Raw genomic sequence first — 18,989 nt, forward strand, 5'->3', positions numbered from 1 at the left:
GCTGGTTTCTGGTTGTCTGTTGAACATGGGGGCTGCTCCTCCGGTACATTAACAAGTGGTTAGCTTAAAACACGTATTGTTTAGGAATCTTTTGGCAGTTCTGGATCTTTTCAGGTGGCCGGGCAGAAGCAGGGGTGCATGGAGGCATGGATGGATGGATGGAGAGGTGCACATCAGCTGGGGGTGACCCCAGGCACTGATTGGGTCTGGAAAGGCCTCTTCTGCCTTTTTTTTTTCCCCTCTCTTTATTTAAGGTTTTGCTTTATGGTACAAGAGGTATTTCTCGATCATAGGCTAGAGTATTCTAACTCAAATGTCTGTCAGAGCTTAAACTGAGTTACTTTCTTTGTTTGCTCAGAATCTTGGTATGTACAAGGTAGGATTAATGGGCTGGTTGTCTTGTAAATTGTTCTGTTCTTACCCTCGAGATGCTTGTTTATAAATACGATTGTGTAAAATGAGGTTTCTGTTGGTGCATTCGAATGGGGAGCTGCAGGGTTGGACCCAGCGTTTGTGACTCCTGCTTTATACTTTTCAGCTGTAGCTTTCTGAAGAAGAACCACCCTGATTGATCTTATTTTCAAGCAAAGTCCCATCTTAAATCTGGGACGATTTCTGTTCTTCCTGGCATAATGGTGGGGGGGAGGGAAAGGTGGGCTCATCAGCTGTTGTGTCCCACTCGCACAAAGGTGAGCGATGACCATGTGAAGTAAGCCCTGATTGCTCTACAATTTAAGTGCTTCACTCTTGTACTGATTTGTTTTGGGGGGGGGGGGATGAAATGAGTTTTGAGCACTGCTATAGAGTGTGACACGAGGTGTTGGTACGTGCGGTGTGTGATGAAAACCACTGATGATTGGTGAAGGGTTTGGAAGTGGTACGTGAATCCTCGTGCTGTTCTGCACCACACAGCTGGTGAATCCTCCTCGGTGTATATTGTACAACTGCCTCACCTCCAACGTACAACCTTAAGGTTGCTCGGACAGTTCGCACAACCAATCGGGCACTGTCGGCTTGGATTGCTCGGTGGTGGGTACCCAAATCTATTTTTGAGTAGTATTGAAGTGTACACGTCATTAAAATACAAAGGCTGTTGTTTGGGAAACATGGTAGCAATCAGTTTACACAGTATCTAGTGACAAGCAAAACTGTTGCTACAGGGTTTGAAAGCACAGTCCCCTTTTGGATTCTGGAAGAGGAGTTTCACTTGGTACAGATACTTGTTGCTGCTAAACATGAATTGAAAATAAGACCACTCTTACAGACCATGTTACTGTCTCGCCATAGAGCTTCTGTTTGGTCTCTTAAATTAATACTGCAATACATACAGAGCTTCTCAGAAAGCTTTACATCTTTTCTAAGAAATCAAAATTTGGATGGAGATCGTTCTAAACACTTAATGTGAAAGGAAGAGGTCGTTTTGAAGACATTTGTTACATACTTATTTCAGATTAGATCCCTGAGGCTGCCATTGTACAATATACAGCACTGATTTAATAAATGCTGAATAAATAAGTAAATGGGTAACCTCAAGTGTAGTGGTACAAATACTAATAGGTACGGCATAATAAATATGCAATCTTTTTGAATCTCTTAGTTTACAGCAACTAATTTATTCAGTATTGTGCTGGAAGAACATTTTTGGATGATGTAAAACATATCACTCTCTATACTACCTTCCAGCTACCCGTTTATGCTGCTGTATAGTACAGGAATACCAATGATAGAACAATGTTTGTCCTGTAAATTTAATTTGATATTGGACAGTTCTTGTCTGTACAAACTAAAAACATATATGGTTGAAACTGTTCATTATACTTGCTATTTCTGCTTCACAGATCTGTTTGAGAGTCGAGCTGATCGATCTGGCTTTGTCTTCCATTGTAAATAGCGTTCCGTTGGTTTCTTTGTAAAACACATCGCGTTGGCGGTTCTGGGAGACTGGCTTGAAGCTCTGTATAGTGTTTATATTTATCTGACTTGGCTTTCCATAGAGCTACTTGCAGTAAATACGTGTTCATGTAGCTCCGTGTCTGTGTTTTGTTTCTAACTGACCTGGGTGGATGTGTGTGTGTGTGTGTGTGTGTGCGCCCAAAGAGCATTTCCTGCTGTGCGTGCCGGTTCCTTCTCCAAGTGGCTTTGTCACTCTGTGTCCTGGAGGATCTGGAGCAGCTTTTAGTGCATGTCAGGGGTGAGTCACAGCCTGTCCGGTTTTCTCTGCCTTTATGCTTGGTGTAAAAGGTAACACAGAGCGCAACACCCAGTTTGACACAGTCACGGTGCTGGTAAACAACCGAGTTTCTGAATGGAACAAACCCGGCCACTGCCCCATTCCTGCTTATTCTGCTTTAATCATTGTCCGCGACTGCGTTTGGAGGTTTCGTGATCAAAAGGACTAAGTCCTGGCAGGAATTCTTAGCGTTGTGGGATCAAGCATGTTCCTGTCTTTAGGGCAGAAGGGAAGGAGTGTGGTTTGCTGTTGTGAGTTTTGTTGGAATACTTAGGTTTGATATGTGTTTAATGGGTCTCGGTAAACCCAAAGCCTGTGGAGATACCTCATCATTTCGGGTAATGCCCCCACTTCCAAAACCAACTGAACTTCAGCTGGAAAATACCAGCAAAATGTAGTGTCACTTCAAGTTCCTTACCCTCCTGAAGGATGTGTACAGGAGGAGGTTTTGTCCCATAGGTTTGAGTGTGTTTGAGTGCCATAAACGTGGGTGAGTACTGTGAAACGTCTGGGATTAGGTTTCTTTAAAAACACCTGATGTAATTCTCACCCTGTTCCTGGGGGTTGTGCATTAGAACAGCTCCCTGTGAGAGCCAGGTTTATTGTAAGAAAGGGGTTTTCCTCCAACAAACCCCCCTTCTCAGGGCCTCATTTTACAGCGTGGGGCCTATAGGGGGAAGCAAAAGAGACCGGTGCTGCTGGTCCATGGCAGGAACAGCCCTCCCAGCAGTAAACAAACACTGAGAGTTATCCAAACACTGTCAAGACTGTTGCAACAGTCTCACAATCACTGCTCTAGGAGACCCTTGAATGTCTCATTGATCTCAAATGGGCTGGCTGCTGGAGGCTTTAGTGTTGGGGGGGAACGGTGACATAGTTCTGCCCTGATTTTTCAAACCCTTTGGGTGAGCCATTGACAGAACGCTCTGGCTGCTGAGGGATGGTGAAAGGCCTCGATTAAAACCAGAAGGCAAGTTAGGCTTTCGATCTGAAGACAGGCACTCAAATACACATTGAAAGCCTGTTCGGAAACGCATTGACCAGTTCTAATGGACCTCGCAGTACTGGAAGGAGCAGCAGGGAAGGACCTTCTCAGAGTTACCAGGTAATGATACAAGTTCTGTTGCGTGTTGTTCATCCCTGCATCCTCTGTTGGTCACAGCAGTAGTGTTCCCTCGAATATAAAGAAGTTTTCCCCTTGTTTTTCCATGAGGGGTTGTGAAGCACCACGTCTCAGGGGGAGAACAGGAACACGGAGCTTGCTGTGTGGATCTGGGAGGTAAGAAAGAGCTGCTTCTCACATCCTCTTTTGACAGAAACACCCCAAGCTTGCTTCCTTTACTAAGTTAGAGCTTTTAAAGCAGTGTTACAGCTATAGGAGACTGTCAGGCAATGGAGCTTAGTGGGCACTGCAGCTGCCTGCTGGCACTGTCCCCTCGGCCATCACCCTGTGCTACACCCAGAGGCTGCAGTGAGTACCTTTGCTAAAGACAGCAGTTTGCTTTACCAAGTAGCTACTCTTCATCTCGCTGTTCTTAGGCAGTGGCCAGGCACCTGTCTGGTACAAGTGGGTTGAGCTAATAACCTTTCTTTCTAAAGCAAGTAGATCTAGATACTTACCCTACATTTTAAATGTAGAACGCTGTTACTGCTCCCTTGAGCTACTCCCTGCTCCCAGCTTCCATCAGCAGTAGTGTCCTGCTTTCTGTCAGTAAGATAGCCTGGAAAGACTTAGGTTATCCTGTCCTCTAGCACAACTTTGGGCCTGTGCTTGTAGCGGCAGCAGCCCTAGCAGCAGGAGTGTTGTGTGTCCAGCAATGGTGATGGGTTGTCAGAGGGTAAAACCAGAACTTTTCTGTTCAAAACCTGTAGTGCTGCTCACAGCAGAACAGTCCTAAATGTGGCAGTGACCCACCCCCAATGGTGCCCCTAGCACGGCGCTGCAGTGCAGCTCAGGCTGCACATCCACTGCAGAATACTTCAGCTGGGTAGCAAAATCTAATTGCAGATCAAATTTTAGCAGTTGAGCATTTGCTGCCTGCAAAATCAATGCGTCACTCCTGCAAGTTCTGAAACTGCTTTTAGAATAGGTGTTTTCTTCCCCCCATTAATGGGAGAAATCCTCACTGTAGCAGGGACTTGACCTTCACAACAGGACAAAACGCTTAAGAGCTTCTGAAGCACGAAGTTTGCATGTAGTGACGTAGTCCATGGCACGTTGCTGCCCTGCCCTGTGCCCACTCTGCTTTGGCTGCAGAATCGTTTCAGGAGTTCAGATCACAGTCACACAATGGTTTGGGTTGAAAGGGACCTTCATAAAGATCATCCAGTTCCAATCCCTTAAATCCCACCTTAAAACGAGCTAGAGGCTGAGGAAGGCTTTTCCCTTTTAGTCAAGGATTATAATAGTACTTTCCAGCATGAAGGAACCTAGTGAAAAGCCTGTCTTAAGCAGGACTTCATTCTTTAATACTAGAATAGCATCAATCCAAGGTTATGCATAAGGTTCCTGATTTGGGGATTTGTAAACGAGTATCCTTTAGGAAGTTGCATCTTTTCCACTCATCATCCCAGTAGCAATTGCCAGTACAGCACCTGCAGCAAGCCACAGGAACTGGGTAGTGAGCAGAGAGGGGTAATGCACTCGCTTTTTGAGTAAGCTTCTAAAAGTCATTGCTGCGTGGGGGCGCTTCCAGGAACCCACTCCTCTTTCTGGTCCTGCTCTCAAAGCTCCATGGTGCCCTCGGGTGGCTAAAGCGTGCACCTTGTCCCTATGCAACTTAAAAGACACTTTTAGTTAAGCATAAGCAGGAACCAACTGAAAAGAGACCGACTTTACATGATTAGCTGAGAGAATGAAAGCTTGAGTTCAGACATCAGGATAAAGAGCTGTAACTGTAGATAAAGAAGTGGTGTTCTGAGCCCATTATATTTAGGCTGTTGAAAACTTTCAAGGCTCTAATATTCAAACCAGGTTTTACTGTTAAATAATAAATCTGGAAACACAAACTTTTACCTGTAGTTTAATATTCATATACTGAATGATAGCACCTTGAGGCCCCAATCAACAGTTGAGCCCCCTCAATGTCTCTGCCCCAAAGAGCTTACAGTCTAAGCAGTCAAGAAGTAGGAGAAAATAACAACCGTGGGTGCTTTTATAGATCAGTAACTGGGATCCAGCACAGGGCAAGTGATTTACCTGCTCTAAGGCACAGCATGTGTGGTGGGAGTTAAACCAGCACCTCCTGCGTCTCTGCTGCAGGTCTCAGTTAAAACATGCTCCTTCCTCACCAGACACTTTTCCCTTAATAAAAATGAGCCCCTTTGGAAATCTCAGCCTGAAACAGGTTAAGGTTCAGGCCTGTTCCCCAGGTCAGGGTGAGCACTGCAGGATCAGAACAGAGAATGTATCTGTATCAGTGTAGCTGCTTCACATACTTTGATTTCCTGTGGGCATCTCACAGCTCTGGGACTTACAGCTGCCACACCATGAGCTGTTTGGAGTGCTCTCCACTGTAGATTGGAATGTTGTCTCCTGTCTTTTCGATCAGTGGGCTTTGTTTGACGTGCTGGGAAGGAAAGCCCAGAGCTTAGAGAGAAGCTCTGGTTATGCCCTACCAGAACAACCACGTTCTGCCCTTTCCCCCCCCGAGTGAATGCTTCTTGCTGGTGAGTGCAAGGCAGGCAGTGGTGGTAGGGAAGGCTGGGAGAGCTCTTTTGTTTGACCTTAGCATCTGTTTTGCTTTTTGGGGGCTAGGGATAGGCTGCTGTGTTCAGTTTAGGCTTCTGAGGAGCCAGCGGTAAGATAAGGGCTTGTGTTTACAAGGAGAGACTTGGTATTGTATGTCAGCTTTGGTAACAAGTTCTTGACTTGGAGGTAGCAGCAGGTTCAGTTTATTTGTATATGCATCAGCAAACCAAGATAAAATGAGTTGAAGGATGCACATTGCTGAGTTGCCCACTCTCTACCAACACAGATAACTGCAGCTATTTGAAAAAGACAAAGCTATTAATATGATGCACTTTAAAACTAAAGAACTTCAGTTTCATACTTCATTGAAAGCTTTTGAAATCAGCACCAATCTCAATGTATAAATCACTGCCATCTGGTCAGGCACCAGTCCTATGTCTTTCGTCAACTGTGCATGAAACAAGGAAATTCCTCACGCTCCGTGTTTACCATAACTGCAAGGTAAGGAGGAATAGCCATTGGCAGATAAATTACTTAACAGTTATCATAAACCATTACACTTCACCTGTGTAAAGCAGGTGGTAACTCACGAGTTCAGTTGTATTGATAGGTGAGGTGGCAATATGCAACAGAAGTAATGCAGTACTGTCACTTGAAACAGTCTTGCTTCTTCAGGGAGCTCCATTTCTACAAAAGGGTAAATGAAACAGCACTGACCACCGGAGCTGAACAGTCACAGGTACAAAAAGCAATCACTTCCCAGCTATTGCACAAGTAGTGACACATACACTGTAGGATTCTTACAGAACAACATCAGAAAGGCTGCATGCACCATTGTTCGAGGCCTTATGTGAACTATACATACACAAGAGTCACTGTGTACTGTAAATATATGGTGGGTGTGTATAAATTCACATAAGATTAAAAGATAAATTTGTAAATAGGAAAGTTTCCACCAGCTTATGCTTTATTGTATTCTACCGGTTTCCTAGCACGTACACTAGTGTGGATAAAAGGCATGACACCACCTCTGAGTAGAGGTTTCACTGGCACTAAAATCTTAACTGCTTTGGTAACTGGATATTCCCAAGGAACAGGTTTGTCCGACCAAACTGATAACTAAAACATGAATGTGACTTTTACTCAGAGAAGAAGGCTATAGGGTATGGCTAATACCTTCACGTGTTTTCACAAGATACAAACAAATCCTTTTCAAGTGGATTGGGTTTTCTAAGCGCAAATAAACCCATGGGTAGCATGGTGTCCGACACTTAAACCCTGATCAAAATGACTTCAGGATAATTGTGCATTCCCCAGACACAGCGGGTTGGCAGCTGAGGAAGGCAATTAAATCTAAAATGAGTAAGTTGGCGTAAGAGGGGTAAATTGTCTCTGTACCATAAGGTTCATGATAAAATACTGCTGTATCTTTTAACTTTAAACATAAGCATTTTTATATCAGTTTGTTCCTAACTGACTGGAAGTTTCAACTAAAAAGGTGTTTACACAATATACACATTTCATTACTTACAAAGAGAAATAAGCTTAACATTTCATATTAAAAACCTGGGATACAGTAGGGTTAGTAGCACCATGAAAAATGTTCTTCAAAACTGCAGTCTTGTTACTTTAAACATCCTCAGTGCGTCGTGGTTTTCTTTATTCTCATGGTTGATCAAAAAGGTGCCATTTTGGTACAGGGAGAGAAATGAAACAATTCATCTTCTGATCCTTTGTGAACCTCGAGCGTTCCTTGCTGGTTCCAAGAGGTCAATTCTTTCACCCTAGTCCTGTTGTCAGATATGTACCGAACAACCCTTAGAGTTTGGCACGTGAGTGAGGTACACTTGAATCGGCGTGGTTAAACCAGTTTGGATGTGTGTTTTCTGTTCTTTCTGCACAGTAGCACCATTGTTGCAGCTGGAACAGTGCAGCTCAGCAATTCTCAACTGTTTTATAAACGTCCTCCAAGACGTTACGTCTTCTTCATGCAAACTTGACAACGACTAATCCGCGTCCTCAAGTCTCCAGCTTTCAGTGTCTCTGACTGAGGTTTACTGGTTGACAGACACAAAGGTAAGGGTAGGTTAGCCTTTCCTTTGCTAACAGAACCACTCCTTTAAACTTCTACTTCATTCACAGTTTAAGATAACACTTAAATACAGGACTACCTCCCCTCTTATGTACTTGAGAGTTTTCCTTAAGAGGGATCTTGTCCTCAACACCAGCTGACAGATGTTCAATGTTGTCCCATGTCTCAGTATCCTGAACTGCTACTTCAGGCTAGCATACAGCATAGCACAAATACCAAACCAAGTGGAAGGTGAATTTTGTACATTTGAGACAGTATTTCTGGGGTCTTTGTAGCCTTGGGGTTTCTTAGTTAAAGGGCACTTTTAACAACCCATAAACAACATTGCTACAATTGCTTTGTCTGTAAGTGATGGCTTTCCCAAATGATTTCTTTATATTCTGAAAGATCAGGGAGGTGGAGATGAACGTAACAAATCTGGGTAATACACATGGACACAGTAAGTCCAATTCTTAAAAGTCCCTTTAACAAATAGGATAAAATAGGAAGTTGTGTTTATCGGAGACAAAAAACTCCAGGGTGCATGGTAGTTGTCAGTAGGCAGTTTTCACTAGAGAATTACAACTGAGTAACCACGCTGAAAACTGAAAGAGTGATGGCTGTTTAATGCACATTAAACAACATGGTTATAGACATTACACAAAGCCAACCTCGGGGCTACTACTGCTGTGCATCACAGTGCATACTGGCTGCCCTGTACCCCAAAGCTACATTTTGCAATTGGGTGGCAGTGGGCACATTGAGATTTCCATCAGCACACAAACAGGGCAGGAGCCACTGATTCTATGAGAGGAGATGACTTTTCAAAACCAAAGTGATTTTGCTACTCAAGTGGAAAGGGAGAAAGCCTGAGGAGCTGAGAGCCTCCAGCTGACGTGCTGACTGCAGTGGAGCTGAGGACACAATGTGCACTGGCTTCTTTGCAGCCAAACATCATCCTCATTCTCCTGCCAAGTACTGGGAAAAATGCTTGCCATGGAGGGTATGAAACCTCTGTCACACAAGGCTTTTAGAAGCAGGTTATGTGAACAGCTGCCTTAAATGGTTAAAGTACAGTTGGTTTTGCCCTTCATACCTGTCCTTTGTATGTCTGTGAACTACCTTTCCAAATATCTGAGTCTAAAGACCTGAGAAGAGAAAAACCCAACAAAATGGATCTTTCAGGCTCCAATTACAGTAACTAGAGAAGGTACTACTAAATGTGAGTGAGAACTGACATGAAAGAATCCGACTCCTTCCAAAACAGAATGTGCCCCAGCAAGTTTTTACATACTATTAAAGGCTTACCAAGGAAACACTTGAAAAACTGGTTGTGAGGGGGAAAACAAGGGAAATTATTTCCCTATACCCCTGTAAACAAATCTCTTTTGATCTTTGGAATAAATTCAGGTTCCAAAGCTTTTATTCTGGAATAAAGCAATACCCAAGAAACAGGTTTTCTTACCTGAACATTTCTGACACCTCTACAGTTGCCAGCCAGAAACTATAGGAATTGGCATAGTAATTACAGGTGCCACGACCATGGCATTCAATGAAGGGAGCTGAGCGGAATTCCTCTAAACAGGATCCAGGCGATGCCAAGGCCTGTCCAGAGCCCTCTGCTCCAGCACTTGTGTGCTGGTGAAGGGAAAAACCACACAGACAAGAATGTTAGAGAGGTGCTAAGAATTACCTAGCACAACATTCAAACACCACACGAGCCCCTGTTTGCTCTTGGTTTAGATACTGCAGTGTCAGACACCTCCATAAGTATCAGTTACACTGGGCTCTGTGTACTGGAAAATCACTGTTCATCTTGGCTACCAGGTTAGTCATAGGAGGTAAAGGCTTTCAAATGATAACCACTGCAGAGAAAGGGGGAAAACAAAGTCCTAAAGTAGCTAGTTGAGAACACAAGTGCGTACTACCCACTTGTGGAGTAGGAGGCAGCGCTTACCATCATGAAAGAGTAACCGATCCAAAGGGAGTCCCAGCCTGGAGGACACGCAGGAATCTGGATGGTCTGACTGTGGACAGCTATCACCATAGCAGGAGCTTCACACACAACACATCTGGACACAGGGGAAGTATCAGAGAAACGTGATATTAAAATGTAATATGTTTTATTATGAATTCTTACACAGGGAAAGGGAGGAAATCCAGCCTGTGAGAGGCTGTCCTAGTAACTTAGGCTGCTGCTCAGGAGGAAGGAGGAGAGCTCTTAGAGCCTTTTAATGATCCCTGTGGCACATCAATCAACCTTTTAAGACAATGAATACTTTAAAACAAGCTGTTCTCCTAGATTTCCCAGACAGATTCACCTCCTAATATCCAACCTGCACGTTGGAAATACATGGGTAAGATGGGTTATTTATTCAGATATTGAAACGAGAGACCTGATAGCCTGCTTTGTCTCACCGGCTAATGAATGGCTGGATGCTCTGCCCAGTCAGTGGCTCCATGCTCATGGGCATTGGCTCTGGAGTTGACAGCCAGTAGGAATAGTCATTCCTCGATGCAAAATTACAAACATTGTTGATGTTGCAGAACATGAAGGGCATGGTGCTGAAACGCCTGAGACAGCTCCCAGCAGTACCTGCGCAGTAAGATGCAGAAAACATGACAGCAAAGTTTTCACTTCATTGCTTTCTACAGCAGTTGTTTGAGAGCACTAATTGTGTTTTCTTCCTCTCCACCTGTGGGTGCACAGTGTGTGCTATCACACTGTCACATGTGGCAAAAACTTAACTTCCCAGCCTTGGTTTACCTTCTTTCACCCCCAGTTATACCGTGCAGCCTCTGAAGGCAGCAGATCTGGGTGTGCAAGCACCAAGACTGTCACTCTTCAGAGAATCGGAGCATTTGATGAAGCAGCTACAACCTCCTTCCCCTTAAAGACAGAGCATCCAGCATATCTTACCCAAATCCTGGCCATGTGCTCTCTCATTTCCTTGCACATACAGAAGAGAGAATCCATCATATATTCTTGATGTTCCTTGTGGACATAACGGTGTATCCCTGGTCTGACTGTGACGAGTTATAAGGAATCCGTGAGCCACAGAAGCTGTTCCAGGAGGACCAGGTGGGCCTTGTAAGCCATCGGGACCAGGAGGTCCCTGTATTCCTCGTGAACCTGTTCACATGAGAAACACAAACCACACAGTTTTTATTAACACCATTTCTTGTATGGACTAATGTAGCTCTGAACGGGAGCACAGTCTTGGGCCTAAGGTGCTTGTGAGTTGGGGGACCTGGTATCTGCTAACACTTATCTTCCTCCAAGTATTTTTTCATGTAACTTGGTTAAATCACTGAGGCTGTCACAGGTGTTCATAAAATAACTGTGCAGCTTCCCTGTGTTGAAGGGCTCCTGTGAAGTTAAATATGTTCAGAGCTGCGAGGCACCAAGATAACAACTGCAGTAGCCGAGGGAATGAGTCCAAATCAGATTCCCAATTCCAAAGCATTAAGATAACAAACAAACATCTTGCTCAAGATCACAAAATCAATGGCAGAGCCCTAAGGCACGCTATGAGAACACTTGAGTCAAGCCCACCAAAGTGAACAGAAAAGCTGCAGTGAAAGTAGAACAGAACAATCTGAATGAGAGCAAGAATGAGATTGCTCTCTATGACTGAGAAGGGTACCAGAGAAGTCATTTGTTCCTGAACAGCAAAACCATCAGAAAACACAACAACAAATATTTAGCCTGTGTTATGCCAGGCATTACTGGTTACATTTTCCCACTACAATAATGCCAACAGATTTCAGAGGTACTCAAAGGAGAACAGGCATTACGGATTTCTGTACTGCTTTAACTGTTTGTAATTCATGAGGAAACGTATTAGAATGTAATCTTCAACTACTTAATATGTATCTTCTTCTTTAGGAAACTGGCCCACTGCCTCGCCTGATTTCTCTTCTCAAACCATAATTCAGTGATTCTAAGCAATAGCTGCACAGCAGCCTGGCCTCTGCCTTCGGTGACATTCCTTCCTTTATGAAGTCTGCTCTTCCCCATTCATGATTTCCACACAAAACCAAAATTATTTTAACTTCTCTCTCTCTTCTGTTTCTTACTATCTTCATTATCATCTGTGCTGCCAAGGAGATGCCATTAAGCTTGAGGTACAGCATTTTACAGGATTGTTCAGCAAAGGCTGGCAACGTGTTGGTTTCCAGGAATATTCCAAACTGGAGTATGTTTGGTTCATGAGATATTCAAATTTAGTATTTTTACATTAAGAAAACCCTAAAATTATAATCCTATTGCTATTCCCATGAGGTAAAGATCTCAGTTCCCAGTATTAGCCTGCACTCACAAAAGGCAGCATCTCTTTTTCACTGGGTTCGCATAGGACAAACACCATACCTGGCTGGCCTGGAAGACCTCTCTCTCCTTTACGTCCTGCTGGACCATCAAAACCAGGTAGTCCATCACGCCCTGGGTCACCAGGAAGACCAATTGGACCTAGAATAGACACATGCATAACTGAAATACAGTTCAGTTGAATCCAGCTGCATTCAGTATCTTGTCCCTGCAGCCTATGCCAAGTGACTCGCACTGCAGCCTGCACTCAACTCTGCTTGGTCATTTTCTCTGCAGCCACCTAGGACCATACCTGGCAGTCCCTGTGGCCCTGGCAATCCGGGTGGCCCTTTTGACCCAGGCTGTCCTGGAGGACCTGGGGGACCTGGGTCACCTTTGACAACAATGCTTCGTCCAATGGTGCCTGGTAAACCTGGTGGACCTGAGAGAAAGCAGCTCAGTGTTAGCTAAACCAAGGTGGAAGAGAGCATCGGAAACAGCTTTTGTTATTCTTGATTGCAAAGTCTGATGCCAAGAGCTTTATCAATGCAAAGTGTATATATATAAAGCAAAAAAGTGCTCTGGGTGATATCACCCTATCACTTACCCCCCTCCAAAGACACCTTTTGCAGGTGTTAATCCATGTCGGCTGGATATAGAGTATAAAATATGGCAGGATTACTCATAGGGCTAAAACAGTACAGCCTGGGATTGTGTTTAAGCCCTTGCTCACTTAACTACGTTCATTGCTGGCTGAGACTGACTCAGTCCTACATCTGGGTAGCAAACTCTGCTGTCAGGGAGCAAAAGTGACAAACAATAATGCTACATATGACACCTACCCGGTGGGCCTGGCAGCCCTTGACTGCCTGGGAGGCCAGCAGGTCCTGCAGGTCCAGTGGGACCCTTCATACCTGAAACATCAAATCCACACAGTTACCCAGTGAAAGAACATGCTGTGTTACAAACTGCTGCAGGAGTGGCCAAAAGCAGGCTTCTTTCCTCCCTGAGGGGCTGTTACTGTGTCTGGAGGTTTTCACTTGCAATGCCAGTTAAATACCTGGGAATCCTGGAACGCCTGGAACCCCGGGGTCACCCTTCATTCCATTCAGACCTGGACGACCAGGATCCCCCTGAACAGAACAGCTTCACGTTATTCACTCATCTCCTCAGCAGTGTCAGATAAACAGAAAAGGTGGCTGGGGGACAAATAAACACACTTTGGGTCTGTCAACTCATGCTTTGAAGGGCTGAGGCCATGCATTCTGCTCACTGCACTGGGTACTGTCAGAGAATGCTGTAACAGGAGTGTGCATTGACAGCTCCAGCTCCCATGGGAATATAATGGGGACATCCCACTCAGATACATTCTTACTACAAGACAGGGTGTTAGCTACCACAATTTAGCTTTTATTGTACTACAATAAACTGCATTTTCCACCCAAATATGTTCAATTTTTAGTGCATCTAAAACTAAACGGGGGAGAACTCCATTCCTTGTCCTACCTGGCGTCCAGGGGGTCCTTGATCTCCCTTGTGACCAGTCAGGCCAGGGGGGCCAGGTTGACCTGGGTTCCCTTTTTCTCCTTTAAGTCCTCCACTGCCTGGTGGCCCTCGTGGGCCTTCTGGGCCCGGTGGACCTTAACGTTGCAGAACAAATACAGGTATATCAGTACATGTCAAACATCCTCCCCATATTTGTGCCTTCAGCATAAAAAAACCTAAATAAAGGTCTTTTGGCTTGACTTCCCAGCAATACTTCTGAATTCAGGATAAACTAACAGGAAAACAGAGGGATTATTTGCACTACCCACATCAGGAACCCAGGCTCCTTATCTAGCTGATGAAGGGAAGCAGATCTTTCCAGAAGGCACTGCAACTCACCTGCGATAGAAGTTTACCAGTGACCAGATTGGTGCCTTTAGGAGGAGCCAAGAACCCCAAAATTAGATGGTACAAATATCCCCTCTGCTGACCTGCATCACATTCACCGTCTTTTAGGTGTTACCTTAATAGACTGAATTCCTTTTGAAAGCCAATCTCAACAACGTAAAATTGCTGCTTTTTTGCTGTTAGAATTTGACATGCCTTTGGAGAAGCTGGTATGTGCTGCCTGCTGACAGCCCATCATTCTGCCTTGCCTAAAGTAACAATTGGAGGTGCAGAAACTTCCTTATGACTCTCCCTCCAACTGATTTGTCTGTCCTTAGTAGAATTACACTATGTAAATCCAATAGAGGAGCTGGGCTGGTCTTTAAATACTTTGCCTTTGCTACAGCCACGTTAATCCAAAGCAGTGGATTTAAAAGAAGTCGGGGTATTTGGAGAACTGACAGATGAGAGCCCCACTTTATTCCAACCATCTAAACAGAAGGTAACCAATACGAATTTGTGGCAAAACAAACAGGAAGCAAGTGCAGCAACGGCTAATAACGTTTTACAAGTTAGAGCTCATAACTGGATTAACAAAAGGATCTCTCTGCAGGACAGTGCCATGACGTTCTCCCCTATAGTACAACAAATGTAATACATTTATCAGTGTGCTGTATTTTCAATGCTGCTGCAACCTTGAATAATTTAACATCTCCTTTGGCATCCTCACAGTCTATACTCAGTGGTTAAATTTGATGAGCTGTATTTCTGCATGCAAATCTGGGGATGAATCCCTTCCAAAATTGTTCTTTTTAAATCAACAGCAATTTTGTAGCGCATTTCACACATATCCTGTGGCAGTTCCAGCGACAGAAAACATCCCATCATGCAAGGATTTTTCATCTTCATTTTGCTCTTTTATACTGGCCTAGTACCGTACACATGCAAAACTACTACCGGGTTACCATGTGAGGCATGCTGATCAAACACAAAGGAACTGCAGCGTAACCACAGTCCTTAACAAGACAACCCAGCATTACAGCAAAACACCCATTTCTCTTACACCAAGTGCAATGCAGTAAAACAAATTGCCCGAGTTCAGAGTCTAACCTGGAGGACCTGGAAGGATCAGAGTTCACCAAAGCCCCATGATCGATGTTAGAAGGGTCAGACATCACACAGTACAAAACAAGATTACTAGTTAGAAATAGTACAGATGACAGCATATACACTACACAACAACCCATTTCACCAGCATATTTTGTATTTACAATATAATCCACATGCATGCATAAAACCATACATGAATATACGATGTGTATTTTCAGATACAAGTTATTCTGGTGACTAGGCTCTACTACGACTAATTTGACTCTTCATTTAACAACAAACTTCAAGCTTTACTAAAGAATGTGTTATTGCTTTAACATTACAGCTATGGCCTTTGTGGTTAGTCCTACTCACAGTGGGGTTTGTAACCATTTCACTGACAATATGCAACATCACAGAGCCTGGAGCTTGGCAAATAGGCAGGTAAATGGTGAATGACAACTTACTCCTGAGCACAATTCTGCTTTGGGCAGAAGGGAAGTGGGTTAACAGAAGCACTTCTCACCAGTAATTGGATATGAGCCTCAACTGTCAGTGAATACAATTCTAGGACTGAAAAGTAGGCTTATACCCTCTTCAAACTGGTAAGGAGGACTGACGTGGATGAAAAGGGCTGCAAATGCTATAAGCAACTTGGTATTTCATGTCAGTGAAATGATTTAAATATATCCACATATCACCATGCAATCTGCAGCTGAAAACTACAATAAATATGTGTCAGGTTTACCTCAATGAACTTTCTTACACATTTGGTAAATTACTTTAAATACTAACTGTAATACAGTTGTTAAAAATAATGACCTGGACATATAATTGTTACTGTTAAGAACTTAAAAACTATATTTCACTGTTAGGTAGGTTTTGCTATGATTTATAAATCTGTCCTACACTTGTTGATCACTGCATTCTGGTTGAGCACAATCACAGAGGGGAACAACACATGAAGTGATTGCAGAGTTCCTCTCAGCATACCCATGGTGGTAGCCCTCCCCGAAAGAGTGGTTGCTGGTTGTGCAGCCACAGTTTAATTAAAGTCATATTCATTTTTTACAGGACTGCATAAAGCCTGGATTCAACCATCTGGGGCTCCCTCATTTGCTGCCTCCCACTGCTTAGGACAGCAAACCAAAAACTGAAATGTACTATGAATTCTCATGATAGTTCTCCCCTGTGAGGGTGCTGAGGCGCTGGCACAGGGTACCCAGAGAAGCTGTGGCTGCCCCATCCCTGGCAGTGCTCAAGGCCAGGTTGGATGGGGCTTGGCACAACCTGCTCCAGTGGAAGGTGTCCCTGCCCGTGGCAGGGGGTTGGAACTGGATGAGCTTTAAGGACCCTTCCACCCCAAACCACTCCGTGATTCCTGAAAGTCATCATAGCAAAACCTAAACCCATCATTATTATTAAATAGATATACCAAGTCATTTTCAGTCTAGACACAGATGTTGAAAACCTTCCCAAGAGCTGGCTCACGTTACATGCTGATGTGCTATAATTACGATAAGCTTGTAACAATGACCATGTTCTTACCAATCCTATTCCACTGTCTTATCATAAGGAAGGGGAGGGCTGTAATGCTTTGTTTTCATTAAACAAATGTTAAAGAAATAGTTTTCCTCATTTCCTCTAAATGTACTGGTGAAACAAAACAATGGAGATAAGGATTTCTCTGCGCAGGAAAGCTACAATGCTCCAAGTTAGGAATGTAAAGCATCACTGTTACTCTGTATAAATTTTCCTAGACAGTGTTGGTATAAAAGAAGCATCTAATTTATTTAAGTGACTTGAGAATGTCCAAAATCAACAGCAGTAGCTGGGCAGCAGGTTGGACAAGGCCTTGGGTGACACGGTTTAGTGTGAGGTGTCCCTCACACCATGGGAAGGGGGTTGGAACTGGATGATCTTAAGGTCCTTTCCAACCCTAACTATTCTATGAGTCTATGATTCTATGAATACTGCCACTTGCCCAAGCTGCAAAACACAACTACACAGCAAAGGCATGGGAGGACAGCACGAGCTGCTTTTCTAAACAGGATGGAAAACAGTATTTATTGTTTTCAACTGTGGTGAGAATAAACATGCTAAAACAAGCTTCACAGCTGGGGACACCCTAGGAAAGCCTTGCAAATTTGGTCACACATGGGGAGAACAAGACTAAGTCCTTCCATGTCAGTCCTACAACACCACAGAGGAAGAACCTGACAGCCAACTCTGAGCTTTTCTTTTCTACCAGAGATTAAAAGGCATGTCTGAAAAATGACTCAGCATATCTACATCTAGACACTACTAAAGTATTTATACATTCATTTTCATGCAAAGTTATTATTTTGGAGTTAAGGGGCTAACCTGAGGGACCTGGGAGTAGGGGATCAGAGTTCACCAAGGTCATCATTAGAACAAGGGGAAAAACATCAAAATTGTTAGACATATCAACAAGCTAACACATTCAACTAAACCCTTCTTTATAGATTTAGCTCAATATTCCTTTACATAGAGTATGCAAAACACCAAACTATTATTATTCATAGCAATGAAAATAGACAGGTAGAGTAACAGTGATATTGTGTTACCCTGGAAATTGGCTTAAATTTATAATTAATTAATAAACACATCCCAAACACATTTATCAATGCTTGTTTTAGGCGCAGCTCAACTGAAGTCAGAGAGCTACATCATGCTTGACCTCATCACTTTTACTATCTTAGAAGATACCCAGAAGCCAACAACAAACAGCGTACACATAGAGCTTCTGGTTTCATTCATGTCCCTAGAAGGAGGGCAATTTCACAGCCACACAGCTGCTTTTATGACTAACTGCCTTATGTTGGAATGTTACAAACTCAGCATTCCAACAATAGACTGTGTTATTGTTTGAAACAAAAGGCTGGGGTGCTGATGGTACCAGAACTGCAATAATAGTTTGGTTTATCCACATTAGTTCACACATAACTGAGCAAAACAAATGCTTCACTTTATACATTGCATGCAACAAAACTGGAAATAAGAGAGAGAAAGAGAGAAAGAGGCAGCGAGAGAACATGGCTGAGCAGAACCTCACTGGCTGTTTCTCCCCTGCCAATGCTCACAAAACCGCACAAAATGAGTTCCACCATTCCTCTACATCTCCAGCTGATTAGTCAGTAAGCATCTGATTTATACAGGGAAGTGTGAACCGGAAGAGAAGCTTCATAAAAACACCAGTGCTACAGCAGGGCATAGAATCTCAGTTCTATTATACATCAGGAGCTGCTTAGCTTTGTTTTAGGAGCTTGGAGATAGTCTCTGTATCAGAATCTTTCAAAATGAAAGCCCAAACTCTTATGGGCCAATCAGTTTCCTGTGCCAGAATTTTAGTTGCTGTAGCACTCTACAGACAGAAAAATTGCCTTTGAAAGATCTTGACATCTAGGATGTCTTAGGGCTTTCTTTGGGCCCAGTTAAATTACAAAGCCCGAGCCCAGCATCCCACCATCTCCTATCCCTTCACTCCTCCTCCTCCTGCTGCCTCAGCAGTATCTAAATGCAAATAAGCATTCCATGACACAAAACAGAACTCAAACTCTAGTCCACGCCAGGGAGCTGCTCAGCAATGTTAACTCAGAATAGTGCTTTCTTTCATTCCCAGGATTAGTTGGTGCAGGACCAAAATGCAAACATGGAATGGAAAGATGAACACGGCATGATGGTGCACTGAGTCCGTGGGAGCCAC

General features: G+C 43.7%; 1 protein-coding gene across 4 annotated transcripts in view; it reads right to left on the reverse strand.

The window, feature by feature from the left end:
* Positions 1 to 5,874: 5,874 nt before the first annotated feature.
* COL4A5 (collagen type IV alpha 5 chain) overlaps positions 5,875 to 18,989 on the reverse strand; it is a 77,286-nt gene continuing 64,171 nt past the window's right edge. For 2 of the 4 annotated variants that reach the window (XM_057404741.1, XM_057404743.1), the window contains exons 42-51: positions 13,808 to 13,941; positions 13,362 to 13,434; positions 13,144 to 13,215; positions 12,615 to 12,743; positions 12,365 to 12,463; positions 10,913 to 11,125; positions 10,411 to 10,588; positions 9,950 to 10,064; positions 9,458 to 9,630; positions 5,875 to 7,978 (exon numbers count right to left, since the gene is read on the reverse strand). In XM_057404741.1, the coding sequence (XP_057260724.1) occupies positions 7,897 to 7,978; positions 9,458 to 9,630; positions 9,950 to 10,064; positions 10,411 to 10,588; positions 10,913 to 11,125; positions 12,365 to 12,463; positions 12,615 to 12,743; positions 13,144 to 13,215; positions 13,362 to 13,434; positions 13,808 to 13,941 (1,268 nt within the window). In that variant the 3' untranslated portion in view covers positions 5,875 to 7,896. Of the gene's footprint in view, positions 7,979 to 9,457; positions 9,631 to 9,949; positions 10,065 to 10,410; positions 10,589 to 10,912; positions 11,126 to 12,364; positions 12,464 to 12,614; positions 12,744 to 13,143; positions 13,216 to 13,361; positions 13,435 to 13,807; positions 13,942 to 17,313; positions 17,636 to 18,989 lie in introns of those variants that run through there. The other 2 variants (XR_008971614.1, XM_057404744.1) reach the window with 2 other exon arrangements.

Source organism: Pezoporus wallicus, unplaced genomic scaffold (genome assembly GCF_028554395.1).
Source record: "Pezoporus wallicus isolate ANWC-B61680 ecotype Strahan unplaced genomic scaffold, APGP_CSIRO_Pwel_v1 contig_5104, whole genome shotgun sequence".
Classification (NCBI taxonomy): Eukaryota; Metazoa; Chordata; class Aves; order Psittaciformes; family Psittacidae; genus Pezoporus; species Pezoporus wallicus.